The 18,443-nt window shown below is 36.3% G+C and overlaps 1 protein-coding gene across 5 annotated transcripts in view; it reads right to left on the reverse strand.

Moving 5' to 3' along the window:
• The window catches only part of dac (dachshund family transcription factor), a 1,230,461-nt gene that overhangs the window by 429,564 nt on the left and 782,454 nt on the right, over positions 1 to 18,443 (reverse strand). For 4 of the 5 annotated variants that reach the window (XM_069819054.1, XM_069819052.1, XM_069819050.1 and 1 more), the window contains exon 7: positions 17,289 to 17,543. In XM_069819054.1, the coding sequence (XP_069675155.1) occupies positions 17,289 to 17,543 (255 nt within the window). The remainder of the gene's footprint in view (positions 1 to 17,288; positions 17,544 to 18,443) is intronic. The other variant, XM_069819051.1, reaches the window with a different exon arrangement.

The following is an 18,443-nucleotide window of genomic DNA, read 5'->3' on the forward strand; positions in this document are numbered from 1 at the left end:
AGACTCCCAAGACACAACCTATGAGCTTTGTATGATTAAAAATGTTGTTCTTCATATAAAGTTGCTATTACAACATTTGTAAATACTTAATTTAAAACTGAACTTGAATATGAATAAAATATGTAAGTCATCGGGTATATATATATCCCAACGTCGTATTTGTTACAGCCTATCGCTTGTTGGTTTCAAGTGTGAAGTATAATTCTCGTAACATTATTTTGCCATTGTTGTAGTCATTCCAACTGCCGATCACTACGCATTGAAGTGACTGTAGACTATTTGTTGTTCGAGGACCTTCCGTCGGTTCAGCAGCCCACATATTTGGAAGAAATTATACATGTTCGCTAATGTAAATGTCATAAATATAATCAGCAAATATAAAGTCAGTAATCGGTGTAAATAAGGTGATCTATTTTGTTATCCACACCAAAGAAGTCTGTTTGCTAGGCTATATGGAAGCAGGAGGTATACTAATATGATATGGAAGAACTGACATAAGCTGACTGGTCTTTTGGATCTTTCATATTGTGACCAGCATACTGTACTCCAACCACGAGAAAGTCTCTGGGGAATGAGACGAAGCGGGGTAATGCTGTGAATGAATGTTGATGTCATAAGATGTCACAAGGTCACACATGTGGGTACTCGTATCTCTATTGGCTAGCTCAATGATAACATTGATACACACATATTTATACTATCCTAGTTACAAAATTAGATTACTGTTAATCTCCTGGTCTTTTAATCCCTCCATACAGGAAATAACACATACAGGAAATAACACATACTGGAGAGCGCATGGTTCTTAAACTGACGTTATAACGGTAATATTATCTATCTACTTCGCTTCAATAGATGGCGTAATAGTAAGCACATTCCTTTCACGGTTGATCTCCTGGTTGGAGAACAGTATTTCGAAAGATTTAAAATACTTGACAAAATTTAATACGGTAATTCTTTACATAAAATTTAAACGAAACGGACATTTTATTTTGTACATTAAATATTATTGGTATGACAATTTCTACAACCGTTAAGATCTTAAAATTGTTCGGTGCAATTTCTCTCAGAACAAAAAAGTCAAGACTAGAATGTGAGTACAGTTCATAAACTCTAAAACAGTTTCAAGATTTCGAAAGCAATAGTGTCTGTAGAACATTTATTCGCACAAAATTTATTCGAATCATTTCTGTATACCTTCCACCACACTGTAAAATACAAGTTTTTCAGGCAAAGCTATAACTATTCATTGTAATTCCGACATTTTAGAATTTATTTCTTTAATTGTTATACAACCTACCAACCGCATAATACAGCCACGTGCTTTTATACGTCCCTTAGTGATAATATAGCAATAAAATCCATAGAAAACAAGTGAAGCAATAAGGAACACGTAAAATATTTCCCATTTTAAATGTGAAGGGACTGTAAATATTTTTAAGAGCTTTGGAAACAATAAATGCGTGAAAGAGAAATAGAAACAAGTTAAATTGGAAGAAGACTGCTACAGGAATAAAGCACACAGTGTACCCTAAGACATTTTTACGGAGTGGGCGTAGAAAACAAACAATAAACCGACCTGCCATCAAAAACACGGCGCAACTAGAGATTCAAGCCGCGCATTCTTCTCTTTTTATTTCTACGTATTCCTCTTTGCCCCTCTCTTCTTTTAATGTCCCTAAAAAGAATGGGTAGTTTTTATAGTTGAAGGTCAATTCCGTACACTTCGTAGATGACCCTACGATTAGAAATAACCGTGGTTAAGAAAAGGAGCGAAGGCGTTTCTTTTCTTATTGTGGTACGTTTAACGAGGAAGAAATCAAATCTTGTACTGTCTATCCAGTGTTTTAATCATGACCATATTTGTGCGCTATTCGATAAATCGATTTTATTATATGACAGGATATAATCTCACGAAGTACAAGTAGAAAGGAATTCATCGATATTATAGCGAATCCTTAGTAACTGTACTTACTTACTTACAACTGGCTTTTAAGGAAACAGCAGGTTCATTGTCGCCATCACATAAGCTCGCCATCGATCACCATCTTGAGCAAGATTAATCCAGCCCTTATCATCATATCCCATCTCCCTGAAATACATTTTAATATTATCCTCCCATCTACGTCTCGGCATCCCCAAAGGTCCTTTTTCCCTCCGGCCTCCCAACTAACACTCTATATGCATTTCTGGATTCGCCCATCTTATTGTAAGGTTTCGTAACAAGATGTCTTTACGGAGATGGGTTGTTAGCCCTTCGTCCAACCCCCAATCTGGAGGGCCACCCCTTATCGGCTGTCCACGACTGCTTATTCAATATATTCGCAGCTACCCTCCATATCTGGAGGCCGTCTTCTCTATCCACAACCTGAGGACGCGCCATGCCTTGGTGATAAGGACCCACAATACATGGCCTTAGTAACTGTACATATTTTAAGGGGAGAGGATGGTATTTTTTGGTGAAAAATGAGTAAATTAAAAAAAACTCTTTAAAATACCCTGTGATATATGTGGAATCCATAGCATAACATTTTGTGGGTATTTTTGCCCTTATCGGATGTTGAGTCGCCATTTTTAAACATCCTCCGTTATGGATTTTTAAATCACTCGCCCACTTTTATTGTTGTTTCCGGTAAATTAAATTTTTAAAGACAATTTTTTTTCTTTAAAATACTCTTTGATATGTGTGGAATGCATTGTATAACATTTTGTGGGTATTTGTGCCCTTATCGGATGTTGAGACGTCATTTTTAAACATCCTGCGCTATGGATTTTTAAATCACACGCCCACTTTTATCGGTTTCCAGTAACTTCATTTTTTTTTTTGCTACATTGCCAGACAAAAATGGATATAATTTCTGAACTATTAAAGATACATACATGAAATTAAGAACACACATTCTTTAGACTATTAGGAAACGTTTCTCTGTAACAGAATTTTGTTAATTGATTTCATTTTAAAAATACGTCCGTTTGTTTGCAAGAAAGGAAATCAGAAAATTGTTATTAAATTTTAATTGTTTATTTTACAAACGTAGGAACAAATATCAAAATTCTGTTACAAACAATTTGTAGAACATGCTTTTGCAAATACATTGCAAAAAAAGTTTGAATCTATCTTTAAAAACTGTTTAGATATATCAGTTTTAGTACAATCCTGCATTGGGTATATTTTTTTTCAAATTTGGGCCCCCATTACTTTTTTGTCGAAATATTTATATTTGGTTGAGTTCCTACAGCTATGAGCTCTCTACATACAAAAAAAATAATATTTTACACCAAATAGGAAAAAAGTTTTTAAAAAATACCATCCTCTCCCCTTATTCGTGATTTTCGCATCCAATTCGTAAAGCCGTCTTGGTTGTTCAGTTAACAGAGATTACGAAGACCACGGACCTAAAATTGTGAGGATTTTTCTCGGGGTACTTCCGTTTTTTCTCTCGTAACTACACCAAAACTCTCCACAATTTCCTTTTCATCGTCATCCACATCTCTAAAAATAGGGCACCACTTGCGTTTCCGTGACGTCGAATCGATAGTCCACCATAATAGATATTCCTCGCGATATGTTAAAAAATTGGCAGATGAATTCTAGACTACTCATAGATCTGCTTAAGAGGCACCGAAGCCCCTACGTCCTTTCTTGCTTGACTGGGACATGACGACTCAGGTAGATCAGAAGTATGGCTTACGGATTTGATGGCTGGAGAGGAATGAGCAGTGTGGTGGATGATGTAGCTGGTGCCATTAGTACGCAAGTCGTTGCAACACGAATTCTGAATAAAGGAACGCATCCTCGGTGGTTTTAGCCTGTAGTGTCTGAAGATAGCGAATTATGCGAGCTCCAAGCTCATAGTTTAGGCAGGCCTACTTTATCTCACTCCAGTGTTGTCATTGACTCACTAAGGTAAACTTGGATTAATTTTGTAGAGGAAATGAACAAGTATATAGAAATATATAAGACGTCTCAAAAAGAACGCCGGATTTATATAATAATGTTAATAAATTCAACAAAACAGAAAACATAACATATAACAGTTCCGCCAACCCAACAAGATAATTACGCAATATCACAACAATGTTTTGTTATTGAGTTTGCGACACTTTTATCTGTTCTGTTATCTGTTTTTGTTGCATTTATTCATACTATTAAATCCGGCGTTCTTGTTGGGACACCCTATATTATTCTTGGGCCGCAATCTTTATGTATAAAAATGAGTCTAACACAATGCACAGCAAATGGGCTACTTTCTTTGCACATGGCTTTCGCGGTATATTATGAAGTATATAAAAAAATAAAACGAAAATAGTGTTGATAAAGCAAACATAATTCAAAATTCCTACACTACTGGGTGAAATTTTCTGTCTAATTTTCTGACCTTTTCTTTGTCCAGATTTACTGTAGATTTAATAGAACGGTATTGAGGCATTAAAAAGGAGTGTTATTTTTTATATCAGGTTTCATTAAAATCTGATTACACTTAGGACTTTTATGGACGGACTCAAAACACACACATGGATGAACATAAACTCTGAAACCAGACTACTAGCGCTCCTGGCGGTGAGTAGCCTAAACAATGGCAGGAGAATTTAAGCACGTTTTTCGTTAAGCTTCACTCAAAATTTTTCTCACGCCTTCTTGATTTTTGCGCTCGACAGCAGGAAAGGGTTAACTTTTCGCTTTAATTTTTTATGCATGGACAATTAAATGCATGAAACTTGTTTTGCGCACGGAGTTCTTAATTTTTGGACAAAATTTCATTTCCTATCAACCCATCCGGGTGAGATGAGGGAGATGGGTGAGAATTATATAAAACTGTAATAATTTTCGGCTCCCTCTGATATAAAACTCTCCCCCAAGCACATATGATCACACCAGTGTTAACAATGTTACGCATGGAGATTGCTCTCGGGTTAACTAACCCCTTGAGGTAATCGCAGGGGTCAACCTAAGTGGAGTGAATTTAAAAAGAGTTTAACTGGGGACACAGCGCGCTTTTCTGAACTGCAAAAACATGATCATACAGGGTGTTTCATAAGTAACTGATCACTCAAAAGATTGTCAAATTTTCATGATTTTTGGTTGTGCTATGCATATATGCCAGTAAGAACATTTCCTAGCGCCATACAGTTGATTCGGTCGCGAGTGTGTCCGACAAAAGATGCAACTTTTCCATGTAATGAATGAAACGATGGTTACTGAATTCAACATTTAGAGTAACTATCACGAAAAATATAAACATAATTATAAACGGATTATGTAGTATAGTGAGCGTGCACTACCTATGGCTCACAGTTTTCAACATGTCTGCCACCCTGAAGGATACACTGTGCAAACAACGGATCAACTCCTCGTGCACTCTCGGAAGCATGCCAGAAGTAACCATTAGTATCCTATGCACGAACAATTCCGTCAGTTTAGGGATAGTTCGTGCTTTGGTTGCATACACACTATTCGTAACAAATTTCTATAAAAAAAAGTACAAGGAAGTTAGGTCCGGAGATCGCGGAGGCCAAGGAATCTTTCTTCTTTGTAACAGAATTAAACACCTGCGCGGTGTTTTTTTTCATGTCAACAATGTTCCAATGCACAACATGCCAATTGACAAGGTATACCACTCATGAATGCACATTACGCATGAAAAAGTGGTGTATTCTAGCGGGTTTATTTGTATCTAGACTGGCCGTACGGCGCCATGAAATAATTTATTGACAATGATAAAAATGAATTTTAGTAGGCTGTGGAATGCGAACGCAACATTTGACGAACATCATATTTTTGCGAATTCATTTTCTGTATTTTTTATTGCGTTATTTTACGACGCTGTATCAACATCGAGGTTATTTAGCGTCTGAATGAAATGAAGGTGATAATGCCGGTGAAATGAGTCCGGGGTCCAGCACCGAAAGTTACCTAGAATTTTCTCGTATTGGATTGAGGAAAAACCCCGGAAAAAACCTCAACCAGGTAACTTGCCCCGACCGAGATTCGAACCCGGGCCACCTGGTTTCACGGCCAGACGCGCTGACCGTTACTCCACAGGTGTGGACATTTCTGTATTACATAATTTGATGAACTACAACATATTTTTCAATAAATTAACGATCATTTTCTGTGAAGACTTTTCTTTAACCGGTGGCTTTGTGCAGACACAAAAAATTTCATAACTGAGCTTCGAGTTCGAAGACATAGAACGGGATAAGATTTTTAAAAGGGTTAATAATTTTCGTGCTCATGTCAGTATTAATTCATAATTTTGTGGCTGTATTTCACGTTCCGTTCAACACCCGAGAACACTGAACGAGTGCGAACTGCCGTAGCAAGAAGTTCGACCCACTCAGCAGTGAAACAGTCTCTTGCATTGAATATTCCGAGAACGACTCTTAGAAGAAGCTCGCAGATTTGGGATAAATAAACTTCTCCTGCAACAAGACGGTGCAACGGCACATACCGCAATAAAAAGCTTGACTACCCTCAGAACCATGTACCCTGGCAGACTTATTTCATGATTTGAAGGCATCGCTTGGCCAGCGAGATCTCCAGATCTGAATGTATGGGCTTATTTAAAGTCCAAAGTCTTCCAAAGTCGTCCTTGTACTACAGAAAAGCTTAAGGAGTGTATACCTCAAAAAATGAACAATGTAACTAAATTACACGTTTTCAAATTTGTTTTTATTAAACTGTTGTTCGCATTAATATGGTAATGTTTTCGAGTGATCGTTTACTTATGAAAGACACTGTATAGTCTATCATTGTCACTGAAATCACTACTTTAACTACGAACTGCCTTTTCCGTCATATGGTCTTCGTCAACGTCATTACATTTCTTAATTGGAAGTCATACACTAACAAACTTATGTTTCTCTGCATGCGACCATGAAACTTTTGACAGATATGTGTGCAGACACATGAATTTAATATATATTTTTTTAAGTTATTATAAGAATACGATGGGATTTATAATTTTTATTCATGTGTATATAGCTTAAAATCTCTCAAAAACTAAATTTTTACAAACTTTTTCTTTGGGTCGAAAATCGAAACCAACGATAGATACCGGTTTATACACAAGTATTAAACACTTTCTGAAAGAATTAGTACAATCGGTTGGAATTTATAGATTTTATTAGCGTTTATACAAATCGTGTTTGCAGCTCGTGAAGCGAACGTGAAAGTCATACACTAACAAACTTATTTTTATTCTGCATGCGAGCATGAAATGTTTGACATATGTGTGGAGACACATGAATTTAATATATTTTTTTTAAGTTATTATAACAAACAGATGGGATTTGTAATTTTTATTCATGTTTATATGGCTTAAAATCTCGCAAAAACTAAATGTTTACAAACTTTTTCTTTGAGTCGAAAATCGAAACCAACGATAGATAACGGTGTATACACACGTATTAAACACTTTCTGAAAGAATTAGCACCGGTCGGAATTTATAGATTTTATTAGCGTTTATACAAATCGCGTTTGCAGTTCGTGAAGCGAACGATTTTTCCAATTGAAAGTCATACACTAACAAACTTATATTTTTTCTGCATGCGACCATGAAACTTCTGACATATGTGTGCAGACACATGAATTTAATATATTTTTTTAAGTTATTATAAGAATCAGATGGGATTTGTAATTTTTATTCATGTTTATATAGCTTAAAATGTCGCAAAAACTAAATTTTTACAAACATTTTCTTTGGGTCGAAAATCGAAGCCAATGACAGATAGATTGTTGTGTCAAAGTTTCGTTTGGAACTTTGGAAATGGGTGTAAACCGATTCTTTAGCCGTTCGGCAAATAGTCTAGTAAAACTGCTTCCTCAGCTTAAACTAGAATGAATTTCTCGCGGTTTCAAGTTGCTGACTTAATTTCCAGGGTACATAGAGAAGTGTTTGGTAAGTGATTTAGGGTGCCGGTGACCACTTACTATGCATGTGGGATTCCTGAGAGGCGCGCAGTAGCAGGAACGGACTCCACCACACACGTAGCACCCTATCAACAGGACTTAACGGCCACGCAGAGAACTCCAGTACGTAATCACATTCCACAACAGTATCCAATACTTCTGCACATCTCTTAACTCCAGAGGCATGTCCCAATGTCCGTCATTGCTGGTTCATCTATGGCCGTGTAGATAAATATTAAGGGAATAAAAATTTCAACTGTGACACATAACATTTTAACTTTTCTAGCTCTAGCTATGTTAGAGGTAGCATAATCTTTATTACGAAGAAAAAAATGTTATGTTTTATTTAACGTCGCTCGCAACTGCAGATGTCATATCAGCGTCGCCGGATGTGCCGGAATTTTGTCCCGCAGAAGTTCTTTTACATGCCAGTAAATCTACTGACCTAAGCCTGTCGCATTTAAGCACACCTCGCCCGGGATCGAACCCGCAACCTTGGGCATATAAAGCCAGCGCTATAACAACTCGCCAACCAGGTAGACTATTACGAAGATGATACGTAGGCTTATGTTCTAACTATATGTTCGGAAGAATTACTTAGAACTCTTTTTTTAAAAAATGACTAAGTCAATTTTCAAGCCTTTAAATTCAATTGTTTCCAAAAAATTTTCAAGCCTTTAAATCCAAAAAAGTATGCAATGGTATCAAAAATGTAACTTTCGGAGGAAAAGAAATCAAAATTAATTTCTATTTTACAATGCAGTAGGTAATAAGTAGGGGTCGGATGTTGATGAAAAGTAATCCACTTATTTTTCACATTAGGACGATGCCTATTAATATAGAAATCGTTTCTATGTTAATATCAACGTAAAAAATGATTTCTTATATTGAATTTTTTTACGTTTTTGAACTAATAGGTCATTTTTATATTTTTTCGGTATTTTTTGGCCATTTTTAATATTTTAAAGAACTTTCAGACGATTTGGAATGCATTTTACTTTCTTATTTACCGATAGGTCTGTTAAATCATTTTATAAGCAAATAGGTCAGTAGTAATTACCTACTGAATAAGTGAATAACAGTGAAGTTTGAGTTTTGTAGTTTGGAACAGACTCTAAAGTCCATCCCACATTCCACTGAAGGCTTCACTTCACACAACGGAAGTAATATAAAATGCTTAACAAAAGCTTAGTTTAAGTGAGGGCTTTGACCATTACTTTTCTTTTATCGGTACGAGGGTGTCTTTAGAATTTATGTTTGGAAGGGGGGAAAATTTCACCGTGTCCTGGACAGAAAGTTGTGTCCTCATCATGGTTCGGAAGGCATGTCTACTGTAGTAGACAGTAAAGTATTTTTAACACAAAAATTCAAGAATGCACGCTGCGTCCACAATTCGTTTTGTCATTCACACTCCCTCATCTGGAGGATCTGGTAACAAAAGTGAAGCGCGGAAGGAGGATGAGACAGAGAATGAAGGCAATGACATGGACTACCACTGATCGAAACACATTGTAAACCCTCATTAAAATCTATAGTTTTCCCTTAAAACCTTCATCTTGTTGCATGTTCTTTTCATTTATCTTAGCCAAATTCCAGGTAGTTGCCTCCTCTCTCCGAGATTTGCAGGGCAGTCACTGAAACAAGGTGACTAATTTTTAAGAAGTTGTGGTGCGACTACGGTGAATAATATTTAAATGTCATTTTCTTTTAATTTTATGTCATTTCTCCATTAGTTTAAGGGCATTTCAATGATCATTTTTAGTAGATTTTTAGGTTATCAACATTGGTTCCCTAGTAATAAGCATTCCAATTAATTACACAGCCAAAAGTTCCCTTATACTTACTTACTTACTGGCTTTTAAGGAACCCGGAGGTTCATAGCCGCCCTCACATAAGTCCGCCATTGGTCCCTATCCTGAGCAAAATTAATCCATTCTCTATCATCATATCCAACCTCCCTCAAATCCATTTTAATATTATCTTCTCAGCTATGTCTCGGCCTCCCTAAAGGTCTTTTTCCCTCCGGCCTCCCAACTAACACTCTATATGCATTTCTGGATTCGCCCATACGTGCTCTTTGCTGTGGTCGTGCCAGAGAATCAGTCCCATTCCGAGGCTTATTTGAAGGATTCGGAACAAACTGTTTTTTACGGTGAAGGGTTGTTAGCCCTTCGCCCAACCCCCAAGCTGGAGGACCACCCCTCATCGACTGTCCGCGACTGCTTATTCAATATATTCACAGCTGCCCTCCATATCTGGAGGCCGTCTCCTCGAAAAGGTCCCTTATTCATCACAAAATGAATTCTTACTTCAGGCAATTCTTTTTCTGATTTTTTCCACACAATAACAGCCATCTTCCCGTGTAACTAGAGAAAAAATTGACATATGCAGAGACTGTCTTCTCATTTAGAGTACGGCCATGCTTTTGATTCGGCCTGCCCAGTAGGCAGGGTCCTTAATGGAAATGGCGGCCCTCCCCTGCACCCACCTTCCGGTTACCTGCTTTTGTTATCTCCTTAACATCGAAGTTTTCAATTACCGTTGGTTGGACGTGCTGCCGCCATTATTCCGTTTGAAACGCCAACCACAAGACAATGGCGCATTAAGTAACACTTATGTGGAATTTATGATCCGAAAAACCCCACTCTCCCCCTCCCCACTTAAGAGCTGTCATGCAGAAAGCATGACGGACGGGATCTGTTTGACAAACACGGTAGTCCCAACATATGGCTCCACAGATAGCAGATATTGCTGCTTCTATGGTACCTAATTACGAGAAATAGGATATCGCTCACGGTTTATTTTAAACGAAGAATTTATTTTTAAGCTCTACGAGGAGTTTTAAATCGTTTGAGATTAGAACTGGACCACATTTTGCAGAAATGAACCCATTGACATGATACCTAAAATAAGAGAAATGCACATAAAACTTAAACGTCAATATTTAATTCAAAAATAAATATAACTACATAATTATTACTAGGGCTAGGCTTTTGATGACCTATAAATTATACAAAAATGTCCTAAAAACAAGGCATTTATGACCTAAAAATCTTTATGCTCGACCATGCCGAAATGTAGTAATTATACACCTGGTAGCAGTCCTTTAATGCATGTCATTAAAGCACACCTACTCATCAAAGTACAGGTGTTCAGCCACTGACAACTCAGCTTACAGGTGTTCAGCCAATGACAAGTCAGCTTTGTACCGTTATAAAACCGCAAGTATCGATTATTCTCGGATATGCAATCGAAAGAGAATTAGCGAAAAGTCACGGAGGCTGGAAATCCAATACTGTCGCAGAAGGTTATGTTCTGTTACTATAATAATTAATTGTAAATAATATTCAAATAAATTCAATTTGTCATCTCGTTTTTCAATGTTGAATTCAATAATCAAGGTTATATCAAGTTTAACGGGATTACATCAAGGTCAATGACATTATTGTTCCTCGGAAAAAATCAATACTTTCGCGTCTGCGCACATCTCACAATTCACGACCTAGAACAAGGTCACTTCCGATCTTGTCAGATACAAATAAAATGTAAACATCTGAATAATTTCAAATTAGAAATATGGTCGAGCATAAAAAGTCGTATGAAACTCGCCTATAATGGTAATTAAGAAGCTCGTATGAAAATTATGAAACTCGCTTGCGCTCGTTTCATAAACATCCATACTCGCTTCTTAATTACTATCATTGTAGTCTCGTTGCATAATGTACTAGTAAAAATGCCCTTAAAAATGTCCTAAAATTGATCTTACATAATAGGCTTTGCAGGAATAGAGGTTTTGTATTACTTAATATTTAGACTAGTACTTAATTGAATTAAATTTTACATAATGTTTTTCTAAGTACTACACTTTAATTATTTTGCCTGATGTAGTTTTCATGTATGATGTTCACCTCTGCTTCGGCATGTGGACGTGAGGTCAGCAGTAAGCTGGTCGGTCTTGGCCCTTCATGGGCTGTAGCACTAAGGATTTACTTTACTTTTAGTTTCCATGTAGTCTACCACAAGGCCACTCTTATCCGGAATCAGCACGTATAGAGGAGTCTATAATGAAGGGGTGGTGGGACTGATCCATTACATGGGGTGTACTACGTTAAAATGGCAATATTTGTGTAGAGAAACGATTAAAATATCGTACAAAATAATGGGTATTAATGGACAAAATATGTAAAGAAAATATCAAAGAAAATAAACATTATGTTACATTAATAATGGGGATTTATGGCCAAAATTAAATGAAAACGCGTAAAAAATTACAGAATAAAATAAAAGATGCTCTTATGAGTTGAAACAGGCAAAAAATGCAAAAAAAAATGCCGTAACAAATATGTCTTAAAACACTCAGTTTATCACATAACATATAAATACTAAAGCAGCTATGTTTCTAGCTTACTAGAAAAAAGATGCAATTTCATCAAAATCCTAGCCCTACTTATTACTTTAATAAAAAGCATATTATCCGAAGTATCGTTGTATCTTTAATCAAAATATGGATCCCTGGAAATATTTAATTACTAATATATTCCAATTTTTGTGGTTTGGTTCCTTTCTACACAACGCAATCCAATAAAATTATTGATGCGACACCACGGAAACGCTGTGATGAAGCTATTAAATCCAAGGTTTGGTGATTCAAGCTTTGCTTTCGGTGACGTGTTATCAAACACGATAAAAATTATCAGAATTGCTTTCTTTGGAAGATAATTGAATCTGGGAGATATATTTACATCACATAATATAACTTTCCTCTCGAATTAGGCAACCCATTATTTTTAAGAATACACTGAAGTGAAAAAAATAATGTTTTTCACTAAAAACATATTAATTTTATTGTTAAAAATATAGACTATCAATGGTAACAGATGCCCTCCGCAAAATTTCTAAGACTTTTGGCCCTGCCGGGTCGTGGGAAAATGGGCTCTTAAATTACATAAGGAAAATTTCTATTTCTGCATCTATGACGAACGGTAAAACTGTGGACCACCTTCTGTTTCATTGTACTGTTTTTGAAAATAGAAGATTCCTTATGGTCGCACATTCATACTATTGTAATATAACTTGATGAAACTCTATTCAATGTTTTTACAAAAACATGTTGCTACAAAGAGTTGTATAATTTTATGTTATATATTTATGAACCTGTAATTACTTTAACTACAGCAGAACGATATAATTTACCAAGAATAATCTGTAAAGTTCCCCCTGGCTACTATGTACGTCTATGATCAGGCAGTACATCTCAGTTGAAGATATATGTCAGAGGAAGAACAATTGTTTCTGTATCTCTCAAGCCTGATTAGTGTAATGTATTACTAATCAGTGATGTATATAATAGAGGGGAAAGAAACTAGGCCACCCTACACCATTATCTCCTTGCCTAGTTACCTCAAGATGATTTCTTATTGGTACCACTTATGAGGTTCACACCTGTCTTCGGACAGTTTACTAAACAATAATCTGTAAAGAAATTTCCCTCATGGCTCTTAAGTCATTTATTCAGTTATATAACAACAACATATAATTTCAATGATTTATCTTACTTTTGTTATAATTGTACCCTAAATTCATATTTATGTAGTACTTCTTTTGTTATCTAATATTATTACATTTTGTTAGGTACACTTTATAATTTTAGGCAGGTCACTCTGGTGGTAAGTTTTGTAAATTAAAAGTAAGTGTTAATTTCAAGCAGGATAGACTGGATTATTCAATATTATAATATTAATTTTGTATTTTTTTTTCGGTAAAAATTTTATTTACAATTAAATTATGTGTTTATTGTTACAAATTTCTGTCTTATAACCAGGGTGCGAATTAACGGGGAATGTGGGGACTTGCCCCCCCCCTGTTGGAAAGTTATCCCCCCTCGTAAATTCATATTAACATCCCTGCCAGGGATAACTTGTATTGCCTCCTCACAAAATACTGTACAATTGTTTTAATATGAGTACTGTATACTTTATAAAGTACAGTATAAAGTAAGCAAAGAAAATAATATGGATGTATTACCATTACCGGCAAGCTGACAACAATCAATAACTTAGGAATTACATATCTTATCTTAAGCCTGCTCATGGATATAATTATTAAAATAATCAAGATGCAAGACAAGCAACTCAGTGCGACCAAGCGTTGAGCCGTATCGAATGAGGGTAATAATAATTTTATGTATGGTATTCTCTATCTAGGATTCTATCCCCCCCCTCATCAGAAACCTTAATTCGCAACCTGCTTTTAACTTATCAATGGATTAAAATAGTAGGCCTACATTATGCAACGAGCCTATAATGATAGTAATTAAGACGCGAGGATGTTTATGGAACGAGCGCAAGCGAGTTTCATAATTTTCATACGAGCGTCTTAATTACCATTATAGGCAAGTTTCATATGACTTTCTATGCTCGACCATATTTCTAACTTGAAATTATTCATAAGTATTCATGTTATTGTTATGTGAGTGCAATAGCCTACCTCATAAATTGTGAGATGTGCGCAGACTCGAAAGTATTGATTTTTTCCAGGAAACGAATGTCGACGACCTTGATATAATCTAGAGAGTAAGATAAACATTAATCTTGATATGACCATGAAATTGAATTCGACATTGAAAAACGAGATGACAAATTGAATTTATTTGAATATTATTTACAATTAACGCTAATTATTATAGTAACAGAACATAACCTTCTGCGACAGTATTGGATTTCCAGCCTCCGTGACGTTTCGCTTGTCGTCTCTCGATTGCATATACGAGAATAATCGATACTTGCTACAATAGTGATTTCTGATTGATTGAACAGTTGAACTTTAATGAATAGGTGTACTTTAATGACATCCATTAAAGGGCTGCTACCAGGTGTATAATTACTACATTTCGGCATGGTCGAGCATAAGTTCATTTGACTAGTTTTTCTGTCTCTTTATAAGACATCTTCAGGTCATAATAAGTTACGATTAAAAATGTTTAATTATTGTTACACAATTGATATCTAAATTTTAAAATATCGAAATTAAAATCAAATTTACGCCTAGATTATTATAATATTGCCAACAGCTGTTACCTACACCATTGTTATACTACATGACATTTTAACTTGATTTTATTTAATTTATTTAACCCCATCTGCAATTTAAATATTAGCAAATGAAGAATTCTGTCCATGCGTTCACGTGCAACTTCCCTTAACTTTAGATTAATATTAATTTTAACATTTCGCTTTGCTAGGAAAGAACGATCATTTGTACAGAACCTTTCACAGAGCCGTGGAAACTTGGAAGTAGCTTTTCATTTAGCGCAAAAATCGCGCATTCAACATGACGTCAGGACTTTACAAATGATCACCTATGTCGTTACCCTGTAGCCGACGTATAAATACTGTAGTCGTATCTGCAGATTAAATCCTAAATGGGCAAGGTTAATTAACACAAGAAAAGCGGAACACGACGCTTTTCAAGCATTGTACTTGTGAATCATGGGGCTGCAGGCCTCGCCAACGAGCGGGCACAGACTCAAGGTGAGTGCGCACAATGACATCATTACGGAATCAAATAAAACCATATTCCAGGGCTAGGGTCAGTGACAATATCGGAATGGCTCGCACTGCATTGCATATAGAAGATACGTTTTACATTCAAAAGCAATAGATGATAAAATAATAGAGATCTATCCTTAGACAGTGTTTATTGGTTATTATGGTAGTCACTGGATTCAAATTCTGCGGAAAGCAATTGAATTTATGGGTCATACATTTCTTAACATGGCTTCCTTCGGAAGGAAAGCAAAACTGAGAGGCTCGTGTCGTAGAATTATGGCAAATGCAGTCCCTGAATGAGAAGGTTCCAAGCAAAATTTACCGTCTGCTTCTCGGTGTGACATAGATTTACTACATGTGAAAGAGTCGCCTTCCTGAACGAGAGGCCTCCAAGGAAAAGCTACCGATAATATCTCACCAATGTCAAAATGTGGAGGTACCACAATGGGCCCCTATTAAATTCTGCAGAGGTCTAAGAAATCCAGTAGCTTTAGTTCGTCTTCTCTCCAATAAATAGGCTATGGTGAAAATCGAGCAGAGACGTCTAGGAAATTATTCACAGGAAAACATGAGTCAAAAAATTCGAAGAAACTATTGTTCTAGGATACAATATTTTGACATAGAACTACTCGCACATCTTCCTCTTTAACTAGTTAGGCTATAGGAGGCAGTTCTAAGAGTTGATCATCACATAAAAATTCAGCCCTCTCTTCTTATGCTTTATTCTCCTTGCGCTCCTTTCCCTTGTCTTCCCTTTGTTATCATTATCTTCTCCTTGTTTTCCTTGTATTCCCCTTGTTCTCCTTATATATTCTGCTTATTCTCCCTGTCTTCTCCTTTTTTCATTGAATTCTTCTAGTTTCCCTTGTTCGCCTTATATTCACCTCATTTTTCCCTGTCTTCCCCTTGATCTCATTGAATTCTCCTAGTTTCACTTGTTCGCCCTATATTCTCCTTGTTTCCTTCTATTTTTGTCTTCTAATTGCATTCTTCTTGTTTCCCTTGTATTATCTTTGTTCTCATTGTATTCCCCTTCTGTCATTGCACCCACATGTAGTTCTACGTAAAGTTACGCAACATATAGTTATTCACTTGTCGATATTTTTCTGATATATGAAAATACAAAATAAAATACTAAAAGTTAATGTAACATCTTGGTCACCATTGCACGTGGAAGAACATTTTCGAATAAATATGTGCCCTATAATGACATGGTTTATCCAGAATTTTGCTGACAAATTTCTACACCGTCAAAAATACTCGCTAATAGCCTGCAGACAATACATCTAAATCCACCCTTTCTTCATCAAAATCGCAGTGAACGAATATTTCTTTCAAATCACAAAACTGAATATTCTTATGCATTACAACGGAGTTCCTATACGATGTAAACTGAAAAAAATAGTCCCTCTGTATCATACAGAACACTAAAGCGATCGTCAAATAAAAAAGCGGGCCGGTTGAGAGCAATTTTGCGCATGTAAGATCATGTGGCCACGTGAACCAATTACCTCCATTAAATTATTGAATATAAGTAGCTGCTGCAGTTGTATTTTTTTATTGTTGGTATATTATGTGTTTATTATCAATAATAATTAAGATTTTCGTAACAAAATTAATTATTAATACAAATGATTGTAATGTCAAAATTGTGACCTTTCTGACAGACAAGGATTTTGCTGTTTTCCTGACACGGAGATTACAAAAGTTCAAGAAGTGACTGAAGCAGATTGGCTCGAGAGATCACGTGATTATTAATGCGCAGAATTGCTGTGAACCGCGCCGCCTTCCTCTGTGACGGGCGTTATGCAAAGTGGTGGGTACTCACTCTTCTCGTAGTTGATCTGGCGCTCCTGCTGTCTCGCATTGTCGGCCGCCACCTTGAGCAGCCCCTGGATGTTCCTCAACAGCGTCTCTGTGGAGGAGATGCTGGGGTCCACCCCGACGCCCACTCCCACTCCAGGCGCTACCGCCCCCGCCGCTGCCGCCGCCGAGGCCAGCGTCGAGTAGTTAATTGCGTGTTGAGAGTCGCTGCCCGGGGCGCTGTTGAGGCCTCCAATCTCGGGGGCATCGCTCAGCTCTGCTGCGGGACAGAGAGACCCTCAAAATGAGCAATATACCACACAAACAAAACTACTGTCCGTGACTGATATTTGCGGCCCTAACGATTGGAGAAATTACAGGTGAAACAGCAACCCTTTTAATAATGGGTGAAGGTACTTTTATAATTCATCAGTTCATCACTTACGTATTTCTATTTTAACGGAAGATGGTTGCTATGGTTGCATGAAAAATTAGAAGAAATTGCCTGGGATCAGATTACATAGATTTGGCAGCAATGATAATAGATTCTTTAAGTCGTTGTCTGAATAAGGAAACATTAGGAATAGAATTAACCCAGGATGGATGTTATCTACTGAATTGCAAGCTAAAAATTAATTTTTAAATTTTAAAAGTCTTTTCTTAAGATTAATATTACATTACTATACAAAGTCAAAATGAAATAATCCTGCAGATTGAAAACGACAATAGAGTACACTTAAATGAATAGAAAATCTATTTTACGTTTTGTGAATAATGCACTGTTAATAGAGAATTAATTTTGAAATTTCATCTGTCTGGCAATATCGCCGCTAACATACTGTTCTTTCTTCTCGTAATACAGATGTAAGAGGTCAACGAAATCAGATCTGTCTTCTACGTGAATCTCTCTCTCTGATTACAACTTTACAATTTGTTTGCGTCGTTCAGTTGCTTCAAATTAGTACTTTTAAAATTAAATTTACGTGAAAACTGTCCGCGATAAGGAAATACTCCAGAAGAATAAATCATTCATGATTAGATTTTGTATCTTTATGGACAAAAATCACGATTCTGCTTGCAATAGTTACCGAATAAGAGGGCGCTAAACATTTGAGAAAACTATGAACTTTCCACCAATATGGTATTACACTTTTTTGTTACATAAAACATTAGCTATTAC

Source organism: Periplaneta americana, chromosome 2 (assembly GCF_040183065.1).
Source record: "Periplaneta americana isolate PAMFEO1 chromosome 2, P.americana_PAMFEO1_priV1, whole genome shotgun sequence".
In the NCBI taxonomy this organism is placed as follows: domain Eukaryota; kingdom Metazoa; phylum Arthropoda; class Insecta; order Blattodea; family Blattidae; genus Periplaneta; species Periplaneta americana.